Source organism: Aspergillus fijiensis (assembly GCF_003184825.1).
Source record: "Aspergillus fijiensis CBS 313.89 unplaced genomic scaffold BO72scaffold_4, whole genome shotgun sequence".
In the NCBI taxonomy this organism is placed as follows: Eukaryota; Fungi; Ascomycota; class Eurotiomycetes; order Eurotiales; family Aspergillaceae; genus Aspergillus; species Aspergillus fijiensis.
Window position 1 is genome coordinate 682,386 of NW_024468980.1, and position 19,226 is coordinate 701,611.

Sequence of the window (19,226 nt, forward strand, 5' to 3'; positions counted from 1 at the left end):
CGAGTCTAAACTACGGCATGTCGTCAATCAGGGACTTGACTTTTCAAATTTATTGCTGGCTCAGGTGGCTTGAGTAGGGCTGAGCGGGCGGGAAGCCCCATCTTCCACACCCTGTGGTCGTACGTAGTGACCATTCCTGTAACTTATGTATATAGATGTAGTTCACTAATTCAAAGTAAGACCCGCGAAGGTGGTACGATATTGCTGCTTTACTGTCCGTTCTTTCACCAATGGCCGTTGCCGACCAATAGATTATCTGACATTCGACCTGGAGGCACAGTCTTTAGCCAACGGTGCGATCAGCCTCTGCATGAAACACGACCAATTGTTGGATATGAGCTGAAACAAAATAAATTCCAGTTATGAGCTGATAGTAGGTGGAATGTTAGCATAGCATCTTATCACATTCCTTCTCACCATACATATCCAACTCAAGCACTCTCCAACACCGCACTATCGAAGTAGGATGAGGGCAGTGTTCTCAAGTCCGATGGGAACAGTCACCAATCTTGGAAACCTTTTGTTCCCCTCGTAATCCATCATCTAATCTCCAAGTGATTGGAGACGTTTATCGTCCCGAGGCGTGCTCTTTTGAGTCGAAGGCTTCAGCAACTCGAAGCTGCAAAGTAACTCATCCGATACACTCATGACGCCACCCCAGTTGTCGAATTCTCCACAGTACTATAAAACAGTGAGCTCGAAGTGCTGCAGGATGCAGAGTCATTCGACCCAAGTAGCGATTATCATCCATCAAATTGGAGTAGTACTTACGTTTGGGGCAGAGAAGACGGTCACCAGAAGCCGATCCGGGTAGAACTCGTACCCATCTTCCACGACCATATGGGCTCGGCAAATTAGGTCAAAGTCATGGCGCTGCAAGAAATCCACAATCACTCGCCTGCCGAAACAATAGCTCACACCTCGTTCATCATTGGTATCCCAGTCTTGCTCCGAGTCGATGGGGTCGCTCCACAGGAGGTCGTTCAGAAGACCATAGTCTGGCACGTCCGTCGGGCGGGCGATGCGGCGGATGTCCTCCAGATCCGATAGGGATGGCGACAGGCCACCGTGCACACAGAAGATCTTTCCGGCGACGATCGCGGCGACGGGCATGCAGTTGAACACATTGATGAAGGTCTTCCAGGTTTTGATGGTCGTCCGCCGCTTGCACTCGTCGTAGAACCCGTACACCCGGGTCACGTTGGCACATTCGTGGTTGCCTCGCAGGAGGAAGAAGTTCGTGGGGTAGCGCAGCTTGTAGCACAAGAGAAGGAGGATGCTCTCCAGGCTCTGCTTACCGCGGTCTACATAGTCGCCGAGGAAGAGGTAATTGGCCGCGGGAGGGAAGCCGCAGAGCTGGAAAATGCGGAGCAGGTCGCTGTACTGGCCGTGAATGTCCCCGACCACCTTGACGGGGGCATTGAGCTCGAGGAGCACGGGTTGCGAGAGGAACAGCTCGCGCGAGGCGTGGCAGATCAACTGGATCTCGGCCACGTCGAGGCAAAGGTTTTTCTTCGAGGGTCCAACACGACCAAGGAGGCGTGCGATCATAGCGTCTAGAAGGACGTTGTCAATAGCTCCCGTTTCCAGATGCTCTGGCAGAAACCGAGCAGCATGTCCCATCGGGCTGTCCGTGTCGAATGGGAGGATCGGTCCTATCGGCGTGTTTTCAATGAGAATAGATTCACGAAGCTGGGTTGGTGATCCAAGCATAGATGCGGGCAGCGGGTGCATAGCAGGAACATCGGAGATACCATCGACCTCCCCGGACTGTTGCATGAGAGTGGCATCCATATGGCCCCGTTTGGAAAGAACACCAAGTACTGGTGATGGGAGCGGACTCGACCCGTCGCTCTCCTCAGCTTCAGTCGCAGGTCGCTGTGAAATGGCCGACAAAGGTCCATCCTCCGATGCGACAGAGCTTGATAGTTCGGGCTTCGATATAGTACTCATATCTTCCTCTACTACCTGCGGCAAGTTCGAACTTTGGTGTGATGCAGTATGCTTCAGACTGTGGTGGCTCTCCTGATGCGCCAGGCCTGTCTTGTTGTCAGTCGGGAGGACGCCCAGAAGATTACCAGCATCGGTTTGTCCTAAGGGCTGTGGAGAAGTTGCATCCATCGAATCGACGGGCTGATTGTCTAGGATTTCCTCGGTACTATACACATAACCGTCTGCCAGATCATCGGTGTTGGTATTGTGCTGAGGCTCACTTATAACCGGAGATGGCAGGCGCTGCTTGTAAGCCAGATCTTGAAGCACGGGGTCTTCAAGATTCCTAGATGACTCCCCATTGACGATTGCAAAGCCCCACTCAAATTGTCGAAGTCTTCCCAGCGGCATATTACCACTATTGGAGGGAGCATGGGTGAAATGAGCCGATTTCTCTATTGGGCTGGAGCTCTCGAGACTGGGTGACGACGCCCTGGAATCAACCCTGCCAAAAGAATTCTCTAGGCTGCTCTGCTCCAAGTAAGCAACCTCGTCAGCTGTGCCGCTACCGAAATCTTCAAAGATAAGGGTGATGAATCTATCCGGGTCATTGTCTATGGTGCTCCGCTTATGAGGCTTTGATGCTCGTGAACTCGCGATTTCAGCAGCCGAGCTTTCCGACCCTTCATCCTCATACGGCGGCAGAGATTGTAGAGCAAGGTACCTCAAATGCCCCACGATATGCTCTATGATCGTGCCTGCCTGCGAAGTATCGCCGGAGCCACAGAGTGGACATGATTCGAACAGTGGTTCAACCGCACGCGCGTTCCTGTCAGCCAGCACGCGGAGCTGGGCATCACTGAAGGCCCCCTGGTGAGCCTGTCGCATGTGGTCTATATAGCGATCTCGTGAGAGGAAAGTCGACAGCCCGTGCGACTTAGAATTGCAGCGCCAGCGCAAGGCATGGTCTTGCATATGTTTCAACCATTGTTCGGTGTGACTATATAGTTGATCTGGAGTCTCGCATTCGTCGAAGAGGCAAACGTATGCATCCAGATCATTCTTAACGTGAGCCCTAGACCTCCTAGTCAGGACCTTCTGGAGACTGAGTATGAACGGACTGAAGAGGTTTCGTGAGAGAGACCACTGGTGGTACCTACTTCCACTTCGCATCATTCTGCATCTCCCGTGCTGTAACAGCGTAGAAGCAAAATGGACATGTCATTTCTCCGATGGCTTCGACACACAAATCCCAGTTCCTATCCAGATCTTGCTTGAGATCCGCTTCCGCTTTCCTTTTGAGGGCCTCAAGGGTGGAAGGCGATTCAGTGTCGCACTTGTCGGACAATGACTGCAGGTTCAGTCTATGTTTCTCCTCCAGGCCTTTTCTTATTTTCCTGTATCTTTGCCTCACACGACCAAGAGGTGGTGCCGGGAATGGCAGCGCTTCGTGGCTGTCCAGCGCTACAGTTCTCGCACCCGAGACTGTGGAAGGGGTAGAGGCCTTTCTGAATCTTTCGACGGCTAGCGTGGTTGCACTGACTCCAGCTTGTGAGTTCGCCGGCATTTCGCTGGCAATTGGAGGCGGTGCCGACGGGATCACAGGGGTACTGATCTGTCGAGGCGCATCCGTCGGCGGCGGTATCTTTTTCGGCGGAGAATTTATGAATGGTACTTTCAACGCCTGATGGCCGAAACGAGATCTCTTGTACAGCACCCGTCTTCGGCGAAGGATCATCGCGGAGACCAGTCGACGCAGGATTTTTTCGTCCACGTTACGGAATCTGTCGCGGACGTAATTTGCGAACACGACTTCCAGACATGGCTCCACATCGTTCCCCTCTTCATCCCGGATCCTGAATGATGTGGACACTTTTGCATTGTGGGCCTCGCTGCTCGCTCTTCGGATCGTATTAGACAGTCGATGAAGGAGCGCTATCTGGCCGACAACGCCGCGCCTCGAACGAGTGATCGTATCGCTTGCAGATGAAAGACCAGTGTCCGATATCTGAGATCTGGAATCCGACTCGCAAAGCATGTGCGACCCTGAAAGATAATTCAGTATATCTAGCATCCCATCCTAACGAGACATTTGTCTCACTTACAGGCTTCGACTTGGTCTTCTAGCGTTTCCAGAAGCCCGATAATCACTTCATGCACCTCCTGTGCTTCTCTTAGGCGGTGATCCAATGAGGCGCGTCCTCCGGCAAAAACACCGATATTGGCCGCCCAGAGAGAGAAACGCGCGAGCTGGTCTTCCACCAAGGTCATTTCCAGGGACGAGATCGATGCAGACTGCTGCAAACATTGCTGGAAAAGATTCAAGCATCGATCGGCCGTCGCCGCAATTGTGTGGAACTGTTTTGGCTCTGGTGGCATGCCGTTAATTCCTTTCCCCGAAGGAAGCAAGTTCGAGAAATCAGTTGACGAAAGGCCGACTGAGTGATTGATGAGAAAGAAGATGCAAGGCTGAGACGTGAGGGGCAGGCAGGCAGGCCTGGCCCAAAGCGGTTTAGTGGTTTTGAGGCATCGATAAGGCATACCCCGCATCTTCACTCTTCCGCGCGCCCTCAGCCTCGGGGAACATCAGCACGCCGAGCGATGTAAGGGATGACCATGACCGTCATTCAAAATGTGGAACTGTTGCTCCAGGTGTCGGAGATGCTTCGTGAAATTGCGAAATATCTCCGGAGCCACGGCGCTACCCGAGAGTCTAAGCATTTCTACAGCAGCGTCATGGCTCATTGCTTGATGGTTCACGATCACATCAGCCGCATCGAGGCCTTCATTGCCGATGATAATAATCTGATCACAAGCATGTTGCTTCGACTCGAGGCAACCGTCACCTCTGATGTCTTGAAAATTCAAGCCACCTCTCATTTCTTGAAAACTCGATCGGTGCTCTCAACCACGGCTTACCCTCGGCTCGCAACGCTACTCGACGCATGGAACCATGCTCGCCGTGAGGGCGGTACAATGGAACTGCAGCTCTTAATGCTCTCAATCGACCTTACAGAAGACCCAGAGCAACCGGATAAGCTGATTGAATTTTTCGAAGACTGGGAAGATGACCTCAAGGTTCAATATCCCGACGATCCGGCACTGTGGGCTCGAGATGATATGGCCAGCTTGAAGAAGAATAGAAGACAGCCGTCATACTTGGTCCTGAATGCCCCACAGTCATTGTTCCTTGCCCTGGTGGAGTCGAAAGACTGTACATGTCAGCCTGTACATGACTTCGGTGTTCGGCTTTGTCTGGGAACATTTCAAACTCTCCCGGAGACTGAGAAGGAGCGGGAGCACGACTGCGCGTTCGAGATGTTTCTATCGATGCAACAGGAATGGCACGAGGCTGACGTGTGTTTCGCTAAGAGTGCCGGAATAAACTTTGCGCAGACCAACAAAACCACGCAGAGGCCAAAGGTCCCCGCCATGAAGATCAAGAGTCTATGTGAACCGATTAAGAAGAGAAAGCCCTATGATCGTCTTAAGCTGAAAGTTGGGGAAGATGGACGACTGTGGAAGCTGCGTTCCGAAAAGTCCTGCTTTGCAGTGGATGAGACTAAAGCGCCGGTCTCACTGCAGCACTTTATCCAGGGCCAGTACAGGTCGCTGACCGATAAGACCAAACGTATTTTGGCCGTGATTCTCGGATACGCTGTTCTATACCTCCATGAGACTCCCTGGCTTCCGCCCTCATGGGGCCCTTCGAGTATCTTGTTCTTCCACACGACTTCGTCGGCGATTCCTCTCAAGCCCTTTATCCAAACTCAATTGGCAAAAGATCACGCGGTCGCTTCTCCGAGCATTTCCATTATAGACTCAGATGACTTTGATCCCGACGACTTAGACCCTGATGACATTATGATACATCAGTGTCCGCATCTGGTGACGTTGGGGATTGTGTTGATGGAGCTGTATCTCGCCACTCCCTTCGAAGAACTAGCTGAAAAATACGGTGTGCCTTTGAATGATCGGACGAGGTCCATCGATGCAGAGCTAGTGTTTGAACAGTGCAAAAATGAAATCCCGGAGAATTCCCAGTTTCATTACGCCGTGAAGAAATGCTTAGATCCAAAGGTGTGGGAGGACAACAATGGAGCCCGCTTAAGCGACAATGCATTGAAAACTGCAATATACCAGGAGGTTGTTAGTCCATTAGAGGATGAGCTGAGCCAAGCCTTTAGCTACATTTCTCTTGAACAACTTGATCGCATTGCACAAAGCCTGGATCTGGCTAGTTGGGGTCAGGCTATCCAAACTTACCAGGCTTCTCCTCGTTCTCCTGGAACTCCCGTCAACATGGCGTTGAGACCAGCACAGGGGCTCTCATCGATCCAAGACTTGAAAGATCAATATCAACAACAGCAAAGATATCTAGCGCATCTTCAGGGATCGGTCACATTGCCAGTGATGCCTATTTTTCAGCCTATTTCTTCTACAATGCCCGTGCACCAACCAGGGATAACGGCTCAGGTTCCTTACTCAAGCATGAAATTCTTTGATGATGAAACAACTGCCGAAGAGCATTCAGCGGAAGCGTAAGTCTACAAAATGACCCTTTCAGCTGTAGGTCCAGCTAACAGTGAGCATCAACGAAACAGATGTATCAATTACCGCAACTGGCGTCAAAGATATAAAGATGTCTACGAGAAGCACATCTTTCAGCCGCCCAATATTCCAGTGAAAATCGCTGTTTTCGATACCGGAGTGGATCAGACACACCCAGACGTAGATGCATGCATTGAGCAGATCAAGGGTCAATTCAATTGGACGAACGAGAAATTTCCCCGGCTGGTCGACGACTACAACGGCCACGGAACCTTTATCACGAGCTTGCTCATGGAATATTGTCCCGATGCAGAGATCTACATCGCTAAGATTTCCGACGGCAAACCATCCAGTCCCAGCATCATCGCCAAGGTAAGATCGGGCACGGTGTTGTGATGGCACATCAACTGACTTTGACAGGCTCTAAACTATGCAGTCAACGAATGGGACGTTGACATCATCTCCATGTCGTTTGGGTTTCACACAAGGGATGTCGAAGGCTACGATGAGCTGGAACGTGCCATTCACAACGCATACTCCAGCCATGTTCTTCTCTTTGCTGCCGCTTCGAACAGCGGTGCGAACCTGGACAGGGCTTACCCAGCTCGAGATGAGAATGTGATCTGTATCAATTCGACAGATGCAAATGGGAACCGCTCACCCTTTAGCCCTACTGCTCTCGCGGACACACTGAACCTGGCCACGGTCGGCGAGGCCGTGGAGTCCGCTTGGCCAGTGCGTCTCTGCGAATCGCCGTCCGGCCTCAAGCATAAATCGGGGACATCATATGCCACCCCCATCGCGGTTTCCATTGCGGGCTTCCTGCTGCAGTACACTCGGCTACATATCCCCGAGCATGCGTACCTGTTGCAACGACGGTCGAAAATGCAAGCCGTGCTGCGGAAGATCGCGGAGAAGAGCCTGGACTCGCGAGCTCGCGACGACTACCATTTTATGGCCTTGAGCCTTTATTCCGATAATCTATTTGGGAAGGACCCAGAGTTCATCAACCATACACTGCGCGATATACTCCGCCGGTAAATCTTTGGAGACTTGCTGCGCCATCCGGCCGAGGTACGCCAACTGTAATGAGCTCGTCTCCCTCCGTCATTTGCACGCCTGTCCACTCTTTCCCATCATCGCCCACTTCCAGCTCGTCCTCCTCAAGAACAAGAATACCCCGCGGTCCTCCCAGTACTACGGGCTCATTCCCCAGCATGGCGCCTTTGCCATAATCCTCCACCTCGCGCACCTCGTTCGTCTTCCTTGCCACCTTGATCCGTTTGACACGAAATGCTAGAACGAAATCCCCCCCGTTCTCCCAGTCCATACCCACCTTCCTGGACCGGGTGAGTTCAAACTCCGGGCCCCCAGCCACCGGAACCACGCCGCCACTCCACACCGTGCCGTCCACGGTGGCCGCCAGATTGCCGCTGATCTCCCGCCCGGTCCGCGACCGGCCCGCCTTCGCCCCGTGGACCACCTTCAACCCCACGATGAGATACAGCGGCTTCCTGTAGCGGGATCGCTCGAGCCACCGCTGCACCACAGGGGAGGCATCGATGCATTTCTCTTGGACGTAGCTAGGACGGGGCACGAATTGCGAGGTGGTGATGGTCTCGAAACGGAAGGTCTCCTCGTCGCTGCACACGCGGGGTCAGAACTTTCTGTGTTTTTCTTTCTACGTCATGTATTTAGGGTATGTGCCCTTGTAAACTATCATCCGTATAGATCAAAGTATTACTCATTCAGAAACACCGTCCTAAAAAAAAAAGAAAAAGAACTCACCTTCTCTCCCACCCACCTCCAACATCAACCCCCACCCCCAAGAACGAGAGAAATTGCGTGAGGATCCCGAATTTCCCAGCCCGCAGGCGCTCGCGCGAGAAGGTCACACCGGTCTTGTCGGAGGCAAAGACCTCGGATTCGGCGGGCAGGGATGCGGTGAAGAGGGGCTGGTCGGGTTTGTGCAGCGAGGTAAGCACGTTGCCCAGCTGGATGGGCCCGGCGGGCGGCGGCGGGTAGTCCCACGTGGGCGCGAAGAAGAAGTATGGGGTTTGGTTGGCCATCGTGACATCAAAATGAGTCTTGTTTGGGGTTTTCTTTGTCCCCTACCTGTTGTCCTGGAAAGAAAGTTCTGAAGTGAAGTGGGAGCTGGGCAGGTGAGCACATCTTGTAGGGGAAAGGCCGGTGCGGGCTGCGCGACTTGCGGCTGACGGTTGAAAGGCGGGGTCAATGTACGTTTAGCTGAGTAGGGCGGGTGTGACCCTAGTACCGAGTAGTCTTGAATAGTGACGCAGGTAGACAGTTGTATGTGCTTTTGGTGAACTTGGGTGTTACCAAGGGAGCAATCCCTCCTTCTGGTTTCATTGAGCCATGCCGCAATTCTTATTTACTCTAGCCATGGCGTTAATGTGGATCACATATATCTGCGGGTGGCTGATTGATGCTTGTGACTCGGCCGATAGACTCACCTGTCCCGACTTGCCCTCGAAGTTCACATGACAATGCGCGGGTTCGGTTCGAATTGATCACCTTCTGCTTATTCAGTGTGAAAGGTATTGTTTTGAATAGCGAGATAACTCCACCTTGGTCGAAATTGAGAGATCCTGTATCATTTGGGGTTTCAGAAGATATACATACCTACTCCACCAGCGGGCAGCTTCGATGGCTCAGTACGGAGGTAAATGCACTTCCCAGCAGCAACTTCTTGGAGACCGACCAGGGAATTGCCACCATTCACGCGTTTGGATGGGAAGATGCGTATGGTGCCGAGAACAGCAAAGCAGTAAATGCAGCCAAATTACCCTCATATACATTCTTTTCACTCGAAGAGCAGCTGACCCTCGTGCTTGACTTGGTAGTCGCTGGGGTGACCCTGCTCAACATGATCCTTATTGTCACCCTGAGGAATAATTTCACAGCCGGCGATGTGGGACTAAGTGTGAACGTGATTCTGATAGTCACTAGGGCCCTGTTGATCACGGTCCAATCATGGGCCAACTGCGAGGCCTCGCGGGGCGTCATTCCACGCATCATGGACTCTGTGAAGACGGGGTTCCCCGAGCCAAAGCCGACCTCGCCAACCGTACTGCCCAAATCATGGCCCGTCACCGGTGCGGTTGAGGCGAGGAATGTGGTTGCCGACTACTATATGTCCAGCCGACCGGAGCACCTTCGGGAGCCGCCCACGCTCTCGACCATACCTCGTTGAAGGTGGACCCGGGCCAAACCATTAGCATCTGCGGATGCACCGGCAGCGGCAACCCCTCTCTTCTGTTGAGTTTCGCACATCTGCTCGAGCTGTCCGAGGGGAGTAACGCCATTGATGGCCTAGATCTGACCTCGATCCCACGGGACGTGGTACGGTCTCGATCGAGTACCATCCCACAGGACTCGTTCATTTTGGCGAGCGACTCGGTACGTCACAACCCGGACGCCGCGGGACTCGCGACCGATGAGCAGATTCTGGATGCTCGGGATACGGTCCATCTCCGCTCGCAGTTGGACAACAAAGCTCTGGATTCTGGCTTCGCCGCGAGTGCGTTTCTTGACGTTCCCATGCGGGAGTGGCCTCTATTTCAGGGCCAGTTGCAGCTGTTCTCACTTGCGCGGGCTCTCCTGCTTCGCCGGTCGCGGGGCAAAGTGGTGCTGCTGGATGAGGCTGCTAGTAGCATCGACCTTGAGACCGACGCACTGATACGAAAGGTGCTATGTGAGGAGCTCAGAGGATATACCGTTCTCGTGGTGGCTCACCGGTTGGAACCGATCGTTAGTGCAGACTCCGTTGTTGTCCTGGATTAGGGCCACGTTGCCGAGATTGGGAAAGTCCATGAGCTGCTACAGCACCAAGAGTCAGCGCTGAGGTCTCTCTTTCTAGTCAAAAGTCCGCGTAATGGATTTTAAATACTGCAATTCCACATAGGCTCACAAGCTTTAGGTGCAACAATAAAATACCTCCGCCAAAGAGCCTCACACTGATTAGCTCCTACATACCTGGGATGGCAGGGTCATGCGGTCTGAATTTCGGCTAAAACCAGTTTGCTATCTTATTCCCTGGTGCCAGAGGCTGTTGGCTTCTAGGTTCCTGGATGTATTCCTTGGTCTATTCGTTACTTATTAATACTTATTGATCTACCGGTAACTCACTCATATAGGGGTTAGTACATACAATGTGTTAGCACAACTGTGCATCTTTGTTAACCCTGATTCAATTTACTAAAGGGCAAGGTAGTTAAAAGGGTCGACGAGGTACAAGGCTAAGATTGTATACGAGGGATTCATCCGAAGTAAGACAGAAACTCCTGGTTGCACTGTGACAGAAGATGTATAAGCGATTGGATGTCTCAGGGATGGGCTATATGGAACAATTTCTTAAATTCTTGGTGGTTGGATTGTTGAGCTGAGTTCTTAAGATGTGCTGCTTTGAAAGCTATCTGCTATTCTCCTCAAGTATCTCTGTACTCCAAAACTAAACTAACAAAGTAAAGTGTCACAAGGTGAGCTAGGCACTCAGCCAAAGGCAAAGGGATCGGGGCGCTTAGGACACCTGTCCAACTGCCCCCACCTCATCCGCCAATTGTACTTTTTCTGCCTGACCTCGACCACAAAGTCGCCTTCTTCGCGCGCGAAGTCCAGGAACTTCACGCTTTCATAGAGTTGCTTCAGCCTCGAGAAAACATAGGTCGCCAGCAAATCCCGCAAACAAAATATCTCATCGTCCCGAGGGCGTGTATGGAGGTACGAGAAGCGCACCAGATCAATCAGATAGTCCACGTGGTCCTCGAACAACTCAAACTCTCGGAGTGTCGTCGCCAGCTTTTCTAAAACGAGATCCCGAAGGGGAACGATGCCGTGTTGCTCCGCCAGGACGCATAGCTTGGCATGGCCGAGAAGGTTGGGCGTAAGTTGCTTCCGGAGGTGGAGGGGTATCTTGCGAGGCGCGTAGGCCTTTTTTCTCTCTTCGGAGACTTGGCCCCGTCTGGCCGTGAGACAAGTGTGGAGATGGTTGAAGGCATCGCGAGTACTAGACGGGTTGAAAATCCGAGGTAGATCCTGGGCTGCCGCACCGGGCTTTTCTGACTGTGCGGCTGATCTATCTAAATAGACGGAGGGTAGTCGAGGTCTCCATGATTCACTGTAGATCCCTCCCCTATCTCTTGACGGGCGCGGAAGGAACGGTTTTGTATCAGCCCTCAGCTGAGATTGACCACCCAATGGCTTAGAGTTCCTGATGATATCCGGAGGGAGCGTGTAGTCGCCGACGTACGCGTACTCGCACAGTCGGATGAATGTGTCCGCCTCGACATACGACCAGTCGAGTTCGCTGACCCCTTTTTCAAGCAACCGCGCGTTTAGGAGGCTGTCAAGCTCGGACGAGAGGCTGGCTAGGACGTCGGAGTGAACGGTGATCCTCTTCTCTTCCGAACCGACAATGAAAGTAAACAAACGAGATGAGATGGATCTGTTGCAGAATTGTAGTCAGTATTTAGCCACGAGGATCCTCACAACAGGGCTCAGGAACTCACTTGGCGAATTTTGAATTCATGGATGCAAGTGATTGTGGGAAGGGTTCTGGAACTCAAGAAGCAAACGGTTTGAACGGGAGGGAAAGGGTAGCGTGTAGCCGGTATGGGGTGGTCGGGGTCTGTGTACCGAATGTCGGTGATGTAGATGGTCGTGGCAGACGGGGTTGATCAGGATGCCAGGGAGCGGAATCAGTGGCAAATATAATACTGCTATGGGTGGTGTCTTGAGTGGAACGACAATCTTAGTAATAATACAATTCAGATTCCGCTACAATAAAGGTAAAGTAAACTGTATCGCTAGAAGGATGAGGCATAGGGATCAGTCTTGTGAAGTGAAGGGATTCATAGAATCGTTGTTCTGAGCTTGCCACAAGGGAATGATGGGTTCATATAGACTGCGAGAGGAATGCTCCTGCCTCAACTATGCAATCTCATAGAGAAGGCGTGAAGAGAAACTGTGTAAGCATGCAGCAGAATGAAGAAAGCACGATGTGAGCTACCCGGATTGTCAATTAGCCTGCCACACCTGGCAGCTTTGTTAGGCTTTGTTTCTGGAATTAGCAAGTTGCTAGGTGGCTTATACAAGTGGGGTAGCTCACACAAACAAGGTGGTTTAAGTAAGTAAAAAGACCTCGCACTCAGAGAGGCATTACATAACAGCAGAAAGTATAGATACAAACCGCAAGGATCATAGATAATTGCAAATTCAAGAAGCCTTGAGCACAGAGACCTGAGGGTAGGTATTCAGCGCAGCCAATCACTTGTTGCTTGGTAGCCAGTCCCTCGCAGGGCTCAGCACTTAGCATGCGTCGCAATCATGAAAGAATCTGGTTAAAACTAGCAAAAACCAACAAAATCTGCAAGGAGCGCGATCAAAATAAAGTTATCTCTGCATTCAATTCTAGTAAAATCTGGAAGTCCGGAAAAAGGTCATACATTTCGAATTGGATGACTTTGTAAGAGAGATATGCTCAAATTAGTCAAGCTAAAGCGACCTAGAAGCCCTATACTTCTTCATGAAGAAGCGACCTCACGTCAAGGGCACCATCATTGTCAAGCTCCGTCTCAACCAAACAAATGAAGGTATCAAGGGTAAGGAGGCAAGGCCCGAATGCCCATAATCTCCTGGTGGAGGTGCCCCGTCAAATGGGCAATGGCACTGGGCCCCAACCACTTGAAACAGAGGGGGCACTTCTCATCCGCCAAATCCCTCCAGTCATGTTTGACCATATGCGCCTTCCACTCCTCGATCGTCGGAAACGCCGCATCCACGCCGCACTGCTCATGCAAGCAGATGTACGGGTGGAAGTCGTAGAGCACATGATCGCGCCAGGGCTCGGGCGCACAGATCGCCGCAGGGATGGAGTCGCCGCAATAGGGGCACTGCACGTGCTCCGCCCCAGGGCTCAGCGCCGGCGGGGGCGGGAAGTTACCGCCCGGCGAGCTGTCGTTGTCCGCTCCGGCGGCCGTCTGCGGCGGGCCACCACCCAGCGGCGCATCGCGCCGGTGCCATTGCAGAATCCGCCAGCGGATGAGTTTCGCGTCCGCCAGCCGCTCGTGCAGCACGCGGTGCGCGTTCGGGTACCGGGTGCGGAGGCTGCGCAGCGCCTGCTGCCGGAAGTCGGCGCTGCGGTCGCTGCCAAGCTCGTCAGGGACGTTGTAGTCCGGACACGTGAGGATGAACGGCGCGCTCTCGTAGGTGCGAACCCGTTGTCCGCAGCGGACGGTCAGCAACACCAGCTGAATCCAGTATTTGGCTTCTGCTTGGGCTTCTGCAAACGCAAGCGCCGGCGCGTCGCACCAGACGCCGGATTGCAGGGGACTGGCCTGCGACAGGGCGACCTCCACATTGCCGAGGGCGTAGGCGACGCTCAACCGCGTCATGGGCAGGGTTCGCAGCTTGCTGGCACACGATGATCGGTAGTCGGTCAGGAATTGGTGCTCGACCTCTAACCATCGCAGCGGGTCTTCGGGGGATGACCGGGACCGTGGGAGCGCCTTGTGAATTTGGCTGCATCGCATGACTTGTGCCATGAGTCCCTTGTTTTGGGGTATGGCCATAGTTAGTGTACGGGGGGAAAATTCTGCCGACATTTGTGTGTTGGTGGGTTGGAAATTTTTCCATAGGAGATGCGAAGCATTTGTTCAGACATATAAGGCGGCATATATACCTTATGTTGGCGGTGCATGCGGCAACGGTTCGATGATGGTGTACAATGAACCAACAAGTAGCGTGGTCATTATATGGAGAAGAATGGACAGGTGCGCATAGTCCGTCCAAACAATGGAGAATCGAGACAATGGAGATTTACTGCTATGTATATGAAGTTTACCAGTAGCCAAATGTGACATCAAAGGAAGTCACCATGGAGCATTTGCCTCGTGCGATAGGGTCGAGCATGGATTTTGGGACTTTAGCACTACCGCAATAGGCACAGCATTTAACTGCCCCGTCCATTTCCACAAACAAACCATGTTGACCCGACCAAACTCGCGTCCTCGTTATCATTCCGACTTCAAAGAAGGGAAGAAGAAGCTTGCCATTTTCTACTTTTGTCTCTTCTCCCGTGACCTCGCCCCCTGGTCAGGCAAGTTGCAACTCACATTGAATCTCAGATGTCATTCAAGGTTGCACCAAACGGTTCATAGGGTTTTGAATTGATCAAATCTTCTTCTTCCATCTTTTTTGGTTATCGCTGATATTTGGGAGATCTCTTCCATAATCTAGATTTTTGAATATCACTTGCAGATTTCGGTGAGTTGTATTATTGATAGACAGGTAGACTCGGTATTCATGTTATGGTAAGGGGTCAAATATATTATGTATCCTTACCATGGTCAGGGATACCATGAATAGTAACCATGAATAGTACACTTTGACAAAACTTCAACCTAGAAAGCCTCTATCCCGGATCAGAACCCAGCTCCTATTCCTAAACCCTCCCAGAAGAAAGCAGCTCTACCATTTTATTTCGGATACTCGCTTGTCTGAAACAGCTCAATCCAGTGCGAAATTGCGGCCGGCCGATATGTATCCAGCTCCACCCGACAGAGCTCGGTGGCATTCACATCGAAGACCAACGCCTCAGGCTCGGTCAGGCTGTATTTGGGCCAGGTCTTGGCTCGGTTAGCTAAAGATGAATTTTGTCAGTGCCTGTGGCCCGTCGTAAAAAAAGTAATGCGCGTGAACATAGCAGCGACTTACTAGGGATATTGTTGGGATCTAGAGTGTTGATAAAGCTAATCCACATGCTCGTCATCAGGTAGCTCAGCGGCTCGAAGGTCTTCTTCTGGTCGGCCTGGTCGGTGGGGCTGAGCGACTCGGACAGGGTCACGTTATGGAAGAGGAAGGCGACGTCGTGCTGCTCCTGTGCACCGTACCGACCTGACTTGGAGTGGAAGAGAACGTCATAAACCTATGTATAAACGTCAACGCCGTGTTTGGCCCACTGATACAGGGTTATGCTATATTAGTGCAGAACCAGCGGGGAGCGGAATATATGGGCTTACTGCCCACCCCTGATGAGTTTACTGATTGCCAATGCAGGCAATGCTACAACGGCAGCCCGCACGGCGGCGGCCTCGGCGGGCTCATGCTCGACCCGATCGACAGCTGCAACGACTTCCTGTTCTTTCTGCACCACGCCTACCTCGACAAGCTGTGTAAATGCTTCTGTGATAAAAGTCTCGGTCTGAATGAATGAGCTTGATTAATGAACGGTCAAAACTATGAAGACAATGGTCTAAGGCGTCCAATTGAGGGCAAAGCGAGGGAATTGAGTGAAAGAAACGAAGCAACATATGCTGCTTCAAGGTGGCAATTGCTAAGAGTTCGATAGCCTGGGGCTGCCTGCTAAGAAATGCGGACTCTGTGGGTTTGCCCTGAAGCAAAATGCCAAGAGCCAGATAGGGCAATGGAACGATGGCGAGATCCAAGATCTTTCGAAGCCTTGAGGATTTTCTGATCAAAAGTTCGATGAACATTGAGTGGATCAATAAGAATTAATGTCGAAAGTGTTGACAAAGCTATATTCTACGAGAGGGCTTAGAATCCGACAAAGAGTCTTAAAGATGGTGGATTCAGGCTATCTAGAAGGAACTAGTACGGTTCACACGGCGCGCGGCAGAAGTAGTGAGAAGTATCCAGCAATCAGAGGCTCGAGGCCTTCAACAAGAATCCTACAAGCTACGATACAACCAGACACAAAGCAACTCGAACACATCTTTTCATTGACCAAAGCAGACTCTTATCATTGACTCCAAGCAAGGAACACATGTTACATGTGTTCAAAACGCCCAACAGCGGGTAGCAGCAAGTGATTCGAGCACCCTGCTCACCAGAATGTCGAGGGCTTCATCCGACCGGGGTCGGAAATGAAGATGGAATCCGAACCAGAAGAGGCGGAGACCCCATAAAAGTCGGACCAAGATGCACCGTCCGACTCGCTGTCACTGTCTGACAGCCCCACGCCCGATACATCGTCGCGGAGTCTCCTCTCCCGACGCGCCCACTCCCCCACAAGAACGGGGTTCTCCAACCCCCAGACCAGAACATCTCTCGTTGCCAACGCATCTTCGACGGCACTATGCCCCTGACTACTGGCCTGGATCTGCCGTCCCAGCATGGCCATCGCCAGGGTCTTTAGCCCCCACAGCCGGGGGAACCGCCTCGTCTCGCCCCACCGTGTCGAGAACACCGCCTCGGCCGTGACGATCGCCGTGTCGACCACCTGCGGGTGAATGATCCCCAAGGCGTTGAGATCATTGTGCAGCGCATGTCCGACGAGCACTGTGTCGCGGTCGACATACTCCCACAGCCCCTGGCGGGCCGCCTGCCACGACTCGAACGCCTGCCCGTGCCGGATAGCCGCGTTCATTGTTACTGGCGAGATGCCCGTGATTTGGGTCATCCAGCGTGTCACCCGCCCCGCCGGCCGCACGTAGCGGTTGATGAGCACCTCCCCTGTCAGGAAGTCCACCGCCGCGAGGTAAGCCAGCCCGTTGTAGCTCCGGCCCCGTCCATAGGGGTCCTCTGCCATTACCATCTCGCAGTCGATGACCACGGCCTTTCTTGCTCGTGGCCGCGTGGAGGTGGTGTGGGTGGGCGTGTGCTGGAAGAGCGACTTGGGGACCGCTCCGTTCCAAGGCTTCGCCCACGGTGGCTCGACTGCCGAGAGGTTGTACCCCTGTGTGTTGAGGCAGGTGGCTGAGTGGCAGCGCGGAAGGAGGCGCGCCAAGAGGAAGTCCTCCTTTGCGAGGACTGGTGATGTGATGGTGGTGGTGGTGGTGGTAGTGGTGGTGGTGGTGGTCGTCGTCGTGATACTGTCACTCTTACGTAGAGTGACTGGCTCGACAGCCAAGCTGGGAGACTGCACTGGCTTCTCCATGGGGAGAAGCGCTACCTCATCCATGTCCGTGAGGTAAGCGAGTCGAGGATGCTGCTGGTTCTCTGCATCCGCACGGCTCGGCTCAGGAGGCTGCGCACTGGAAGCCGAAGTGAGAGGCTTTGCTACCGTGCCTCTATGAGGTTGCGAAGGGGATGAACACGACCCCCCTTCTGTTGATTTCGAGCCATGCGCGGCTCGTTGGTGCTGAGATACTGCGTCCGCAGTGACGAAGGTCTCCACACAGCTCGGACAGGCGAGTCTGTGCCACTTGGAGATTTGGTGCTGCCGGAGAAGCTGCACGCTCTCGAAGAGCTGCTGGCAGGTTGGGCAGGTACGATCCACTGCCGGAGTAGTGTTTCCTGTGCCCGTCTGTCTTGGGCTCGTAGTGATTTGAGTCATGGTCATGGTGGTGTTGTTTAGTGTGAAGATAAAGATAAGCGGTCAAGTTCAGTGTGGTTGGAGTAAATCTTTTCGGATTTGATCAAGAGGAGGGGGCTTGGTGGTTGTCTTTGGGGGTGGGCCATGCTTTTGTGTTCCTGCATGGTTCTCATTGTGAGCGTTGACTCATGGTGTCTCGTCAGTATACCATCATACAATGCTGCCTCGCATAGCGAACGACTGCTGAATTACAGCATCTCGGATTATGCTTAGTAGACTTTTCCAGAACCATGAGTCGCGTTAGCCCACGACGAGGACTCAAGATCAGAGTAGGAATCTAATTAGACTCCCCCAAAGTTGAGCGAGAAAACTTCAAACGACAGATGTAGTGCTGCCAAAGTGCCGACTCGACCAAGACGGCTGAGTCCTCCATTCTGCAGAGCAGCACTTCCGGGACTAGAAAACGCAAATGTCAGGGATTTTACAATGCGAGGGAGGCCGGGTGTTTCCATTTGCTGTGATCCGATATAGGCCTCAAGATCAGTAGTGCACCTTTCCCGCCTCCTGCATCGTTTTCGAAATCTAAGATCTGAGATCGTGAAATCTTAGGAAAGGAAAGATGATGTAACGAAGTTCTTCATATCGCTTGAGATTAGTGGGTGGCGATCTGGATTCCATTCTAGCTAATAGTATATTCAATTTAGAGTGAATACCTACTACTTAGTTATATTCACCTTCCCTGCTTCGAGCTTTCCGAGCCACAGGCAATTTGTGTCATGCTTGCGAGGCCAGCTAGACTCTTCGGTGGAAACTTTCTGTTGAATGATGCATATATTTGTTTTTTTTTCTTCTTCACTTATAATACGTAGAAGCTTAGAGAAATCTTCGACCAGGTCTCGATGTCATTGCGGTGATCTTGTGGCAGGGTAGCATTGTCAGATCCAAAGACCCACTGGTTCAAGCTAGGAACCGATTGGAAATAGTTTCCGAGATGCGGTAATTTTATCGTCGACAAGCGCACTCAATCTTTCAATACCGGGCCGTTCTCGGAACAAACTACCTTAATACTTTAAAGCTCGGGCGGGTCACGAACGGATTCAGGACCCTGAGCCGAATTAGGGCTCGATGGGCTCTCTTCTTTGGGTCTAGCGCCGCCAGGCACTGGAACAACAAACCAAGACAAAAAAGTCAACAGCGATCGACAAGCAAAAAGGAGATTGGTTTTAGCCACTGCAGTGGGTGCATACTACTTTCCCTCTCATACTTAAAGTTGATGTGAATGTGAGGTCATATCATAGTCCTATCTATGGTCAAGTTTTCGAATTATAGCCGAGAATAAAGTTATCGCCCATCTAGGAGACGGAACTTAAATCAGCAACCTGAGCAGATGGCGACCATCTGCTCGCGTGTATTGGCAAAGTCACTTGGCTACCTATGTAAATGTAGTGTG

At 52.2% G+C, this 19,226-nt stretch overlaps 7 protein-coding genes across 7 annotated transcripts; 2 read left to right on the plus strand and 5 right to left on the minus strand.

The window, feature by feature from the left end:
- Positions 1-68: 68 nt before the first annotated feature.
- Positions 69-4,368, minus strand: BO72DRAFT_420696 (uncharacterized protein). Its single transcript, XM_040942725.1, has 4 exons — positions 4,038-4,368; positions 3,093-3,978; positions 772-3,007; positions 69-681 (listed from the first exon to the last, which is right to left on the minus strand). Exons 1-4 carry the CDS (start codon positions 4,309-4,311, stop codon positions 544-546), a joined length of 3,534 nt encoding a protein of 1,177 aa, XP_040805861.1. The 5' UTR covers positions 4,312-4,368; the 3' UTR covers positions 69-543.
- Positions 4,369-4,548: 180 nt separating this feature from the next.
- BO72DRAFT_368394 (S8/S53 family peptidase) lies at positions 4,549-7,524 on the plus strand (the record flags this gene model as incomplete). Its single annotated transcript, XM_040940884.1, has 3 exons — positions 4,549-6,473; positions 6,537-6,855; positions 6,904-7,524. 3 exons carry the CDS (start codon positions 4,549-4,551, stop codon positions 7,522-7,524), a joined length of 2,865 nt encoding a protein of 954 aa, XP_040805862.1.
- Positions 7,525-7,552: 28 nt separating this feature from the next.
- Positions 7,553-8,369, minus strand: BO72DRAFT_344202 (uncharacterized protein; the record flags this gene model as incomplete). Its single annotated transcript, XM_040940646.1, has 2 exons — positions 7,553-8,126; positions 8,272-8,369. Coding segments are annotated over 2 exons (672 nt in total), but the record flags the coding sequence as incomplete, so codon positions are not given.
- Positions 8,370-8,886: 517 nt separating this feature from the next.
- Positions 8,887-10,287, plus strand: BO72DRAFT_492083 (P-loop containing nucleoside triphosphate hydrolase protein; the record flags this gene model as incomplete). Its single annotated transcript, XM_040948248.1, has 3 exons — positions 8,887-8,891; positions 9,139-9,571; positions 9,646-10,287. 3 exons carry the CDS (start codon positions 8,887-8,889, stop codon positions 10,285-10,287), a joined length of 1,080 nt encoding a protein of 359 aa, XP_040805864.1.
- Positions 10,288-10,995: 708 nt separating this feature from the next.
- BO72DRAFT_455186 (uncharacterized protein) lies at positions 10,996-12,031 on the minus strand (the record flags this gene model as incomplete). Its single annotated transcript, XM_040946222.1, has 2 exons — positions 10,996-11,947; positions 12,012-12,031. The coding sequence occupies 2 exons, from the start codon at positions 12,029-12,031 to the stop codon at positions 10,996-10,998; spliced, it is 972 nt and encodes a 323-aa protein (XP_040805865.1).
- Positions 12,032-13,097: 1,066 nt separating this feature from the next.
- Positions 13,098-14,072, minus strand: BO72DRAFT_492085 (uncharacterized protein; the record flags this gene model as incomplete). The annotated part of the gene is made up of 1 exon (XM_040948249.1): positions 13,098-14,072. The coding sequence occupies one exon, from the start codon at positions 14,070-14,072 to the stop codon at positions 13,098-13,100; it is 975 nt and encodes a 324-aa protein (XP_040805866.1).
- Positions 14,073-14,978: 906 nt separating this feature from the next.
- Positions 14,979-17,803, minus strand: BO72DRAFT_514140 (uncharacterized protein; the record flags this gene model as incomplete). Its single annotated transcript, XM_040949503.1, has 4 exons — positions 14,979-15,142; positions 15,217-15,427; positions 15,662-15,716; positions 16,350-17,803. 4 exons carry the CDS (start codon positions 17,801-17,803, stop codon positions 14,979-14,981), a joined length of 1,884 nt encoding a protein of 627 aa, XP_040805867.1.
- Between the last annotated feature and the right edge of the window lie 1,423 nt (positions 17,804-19,226).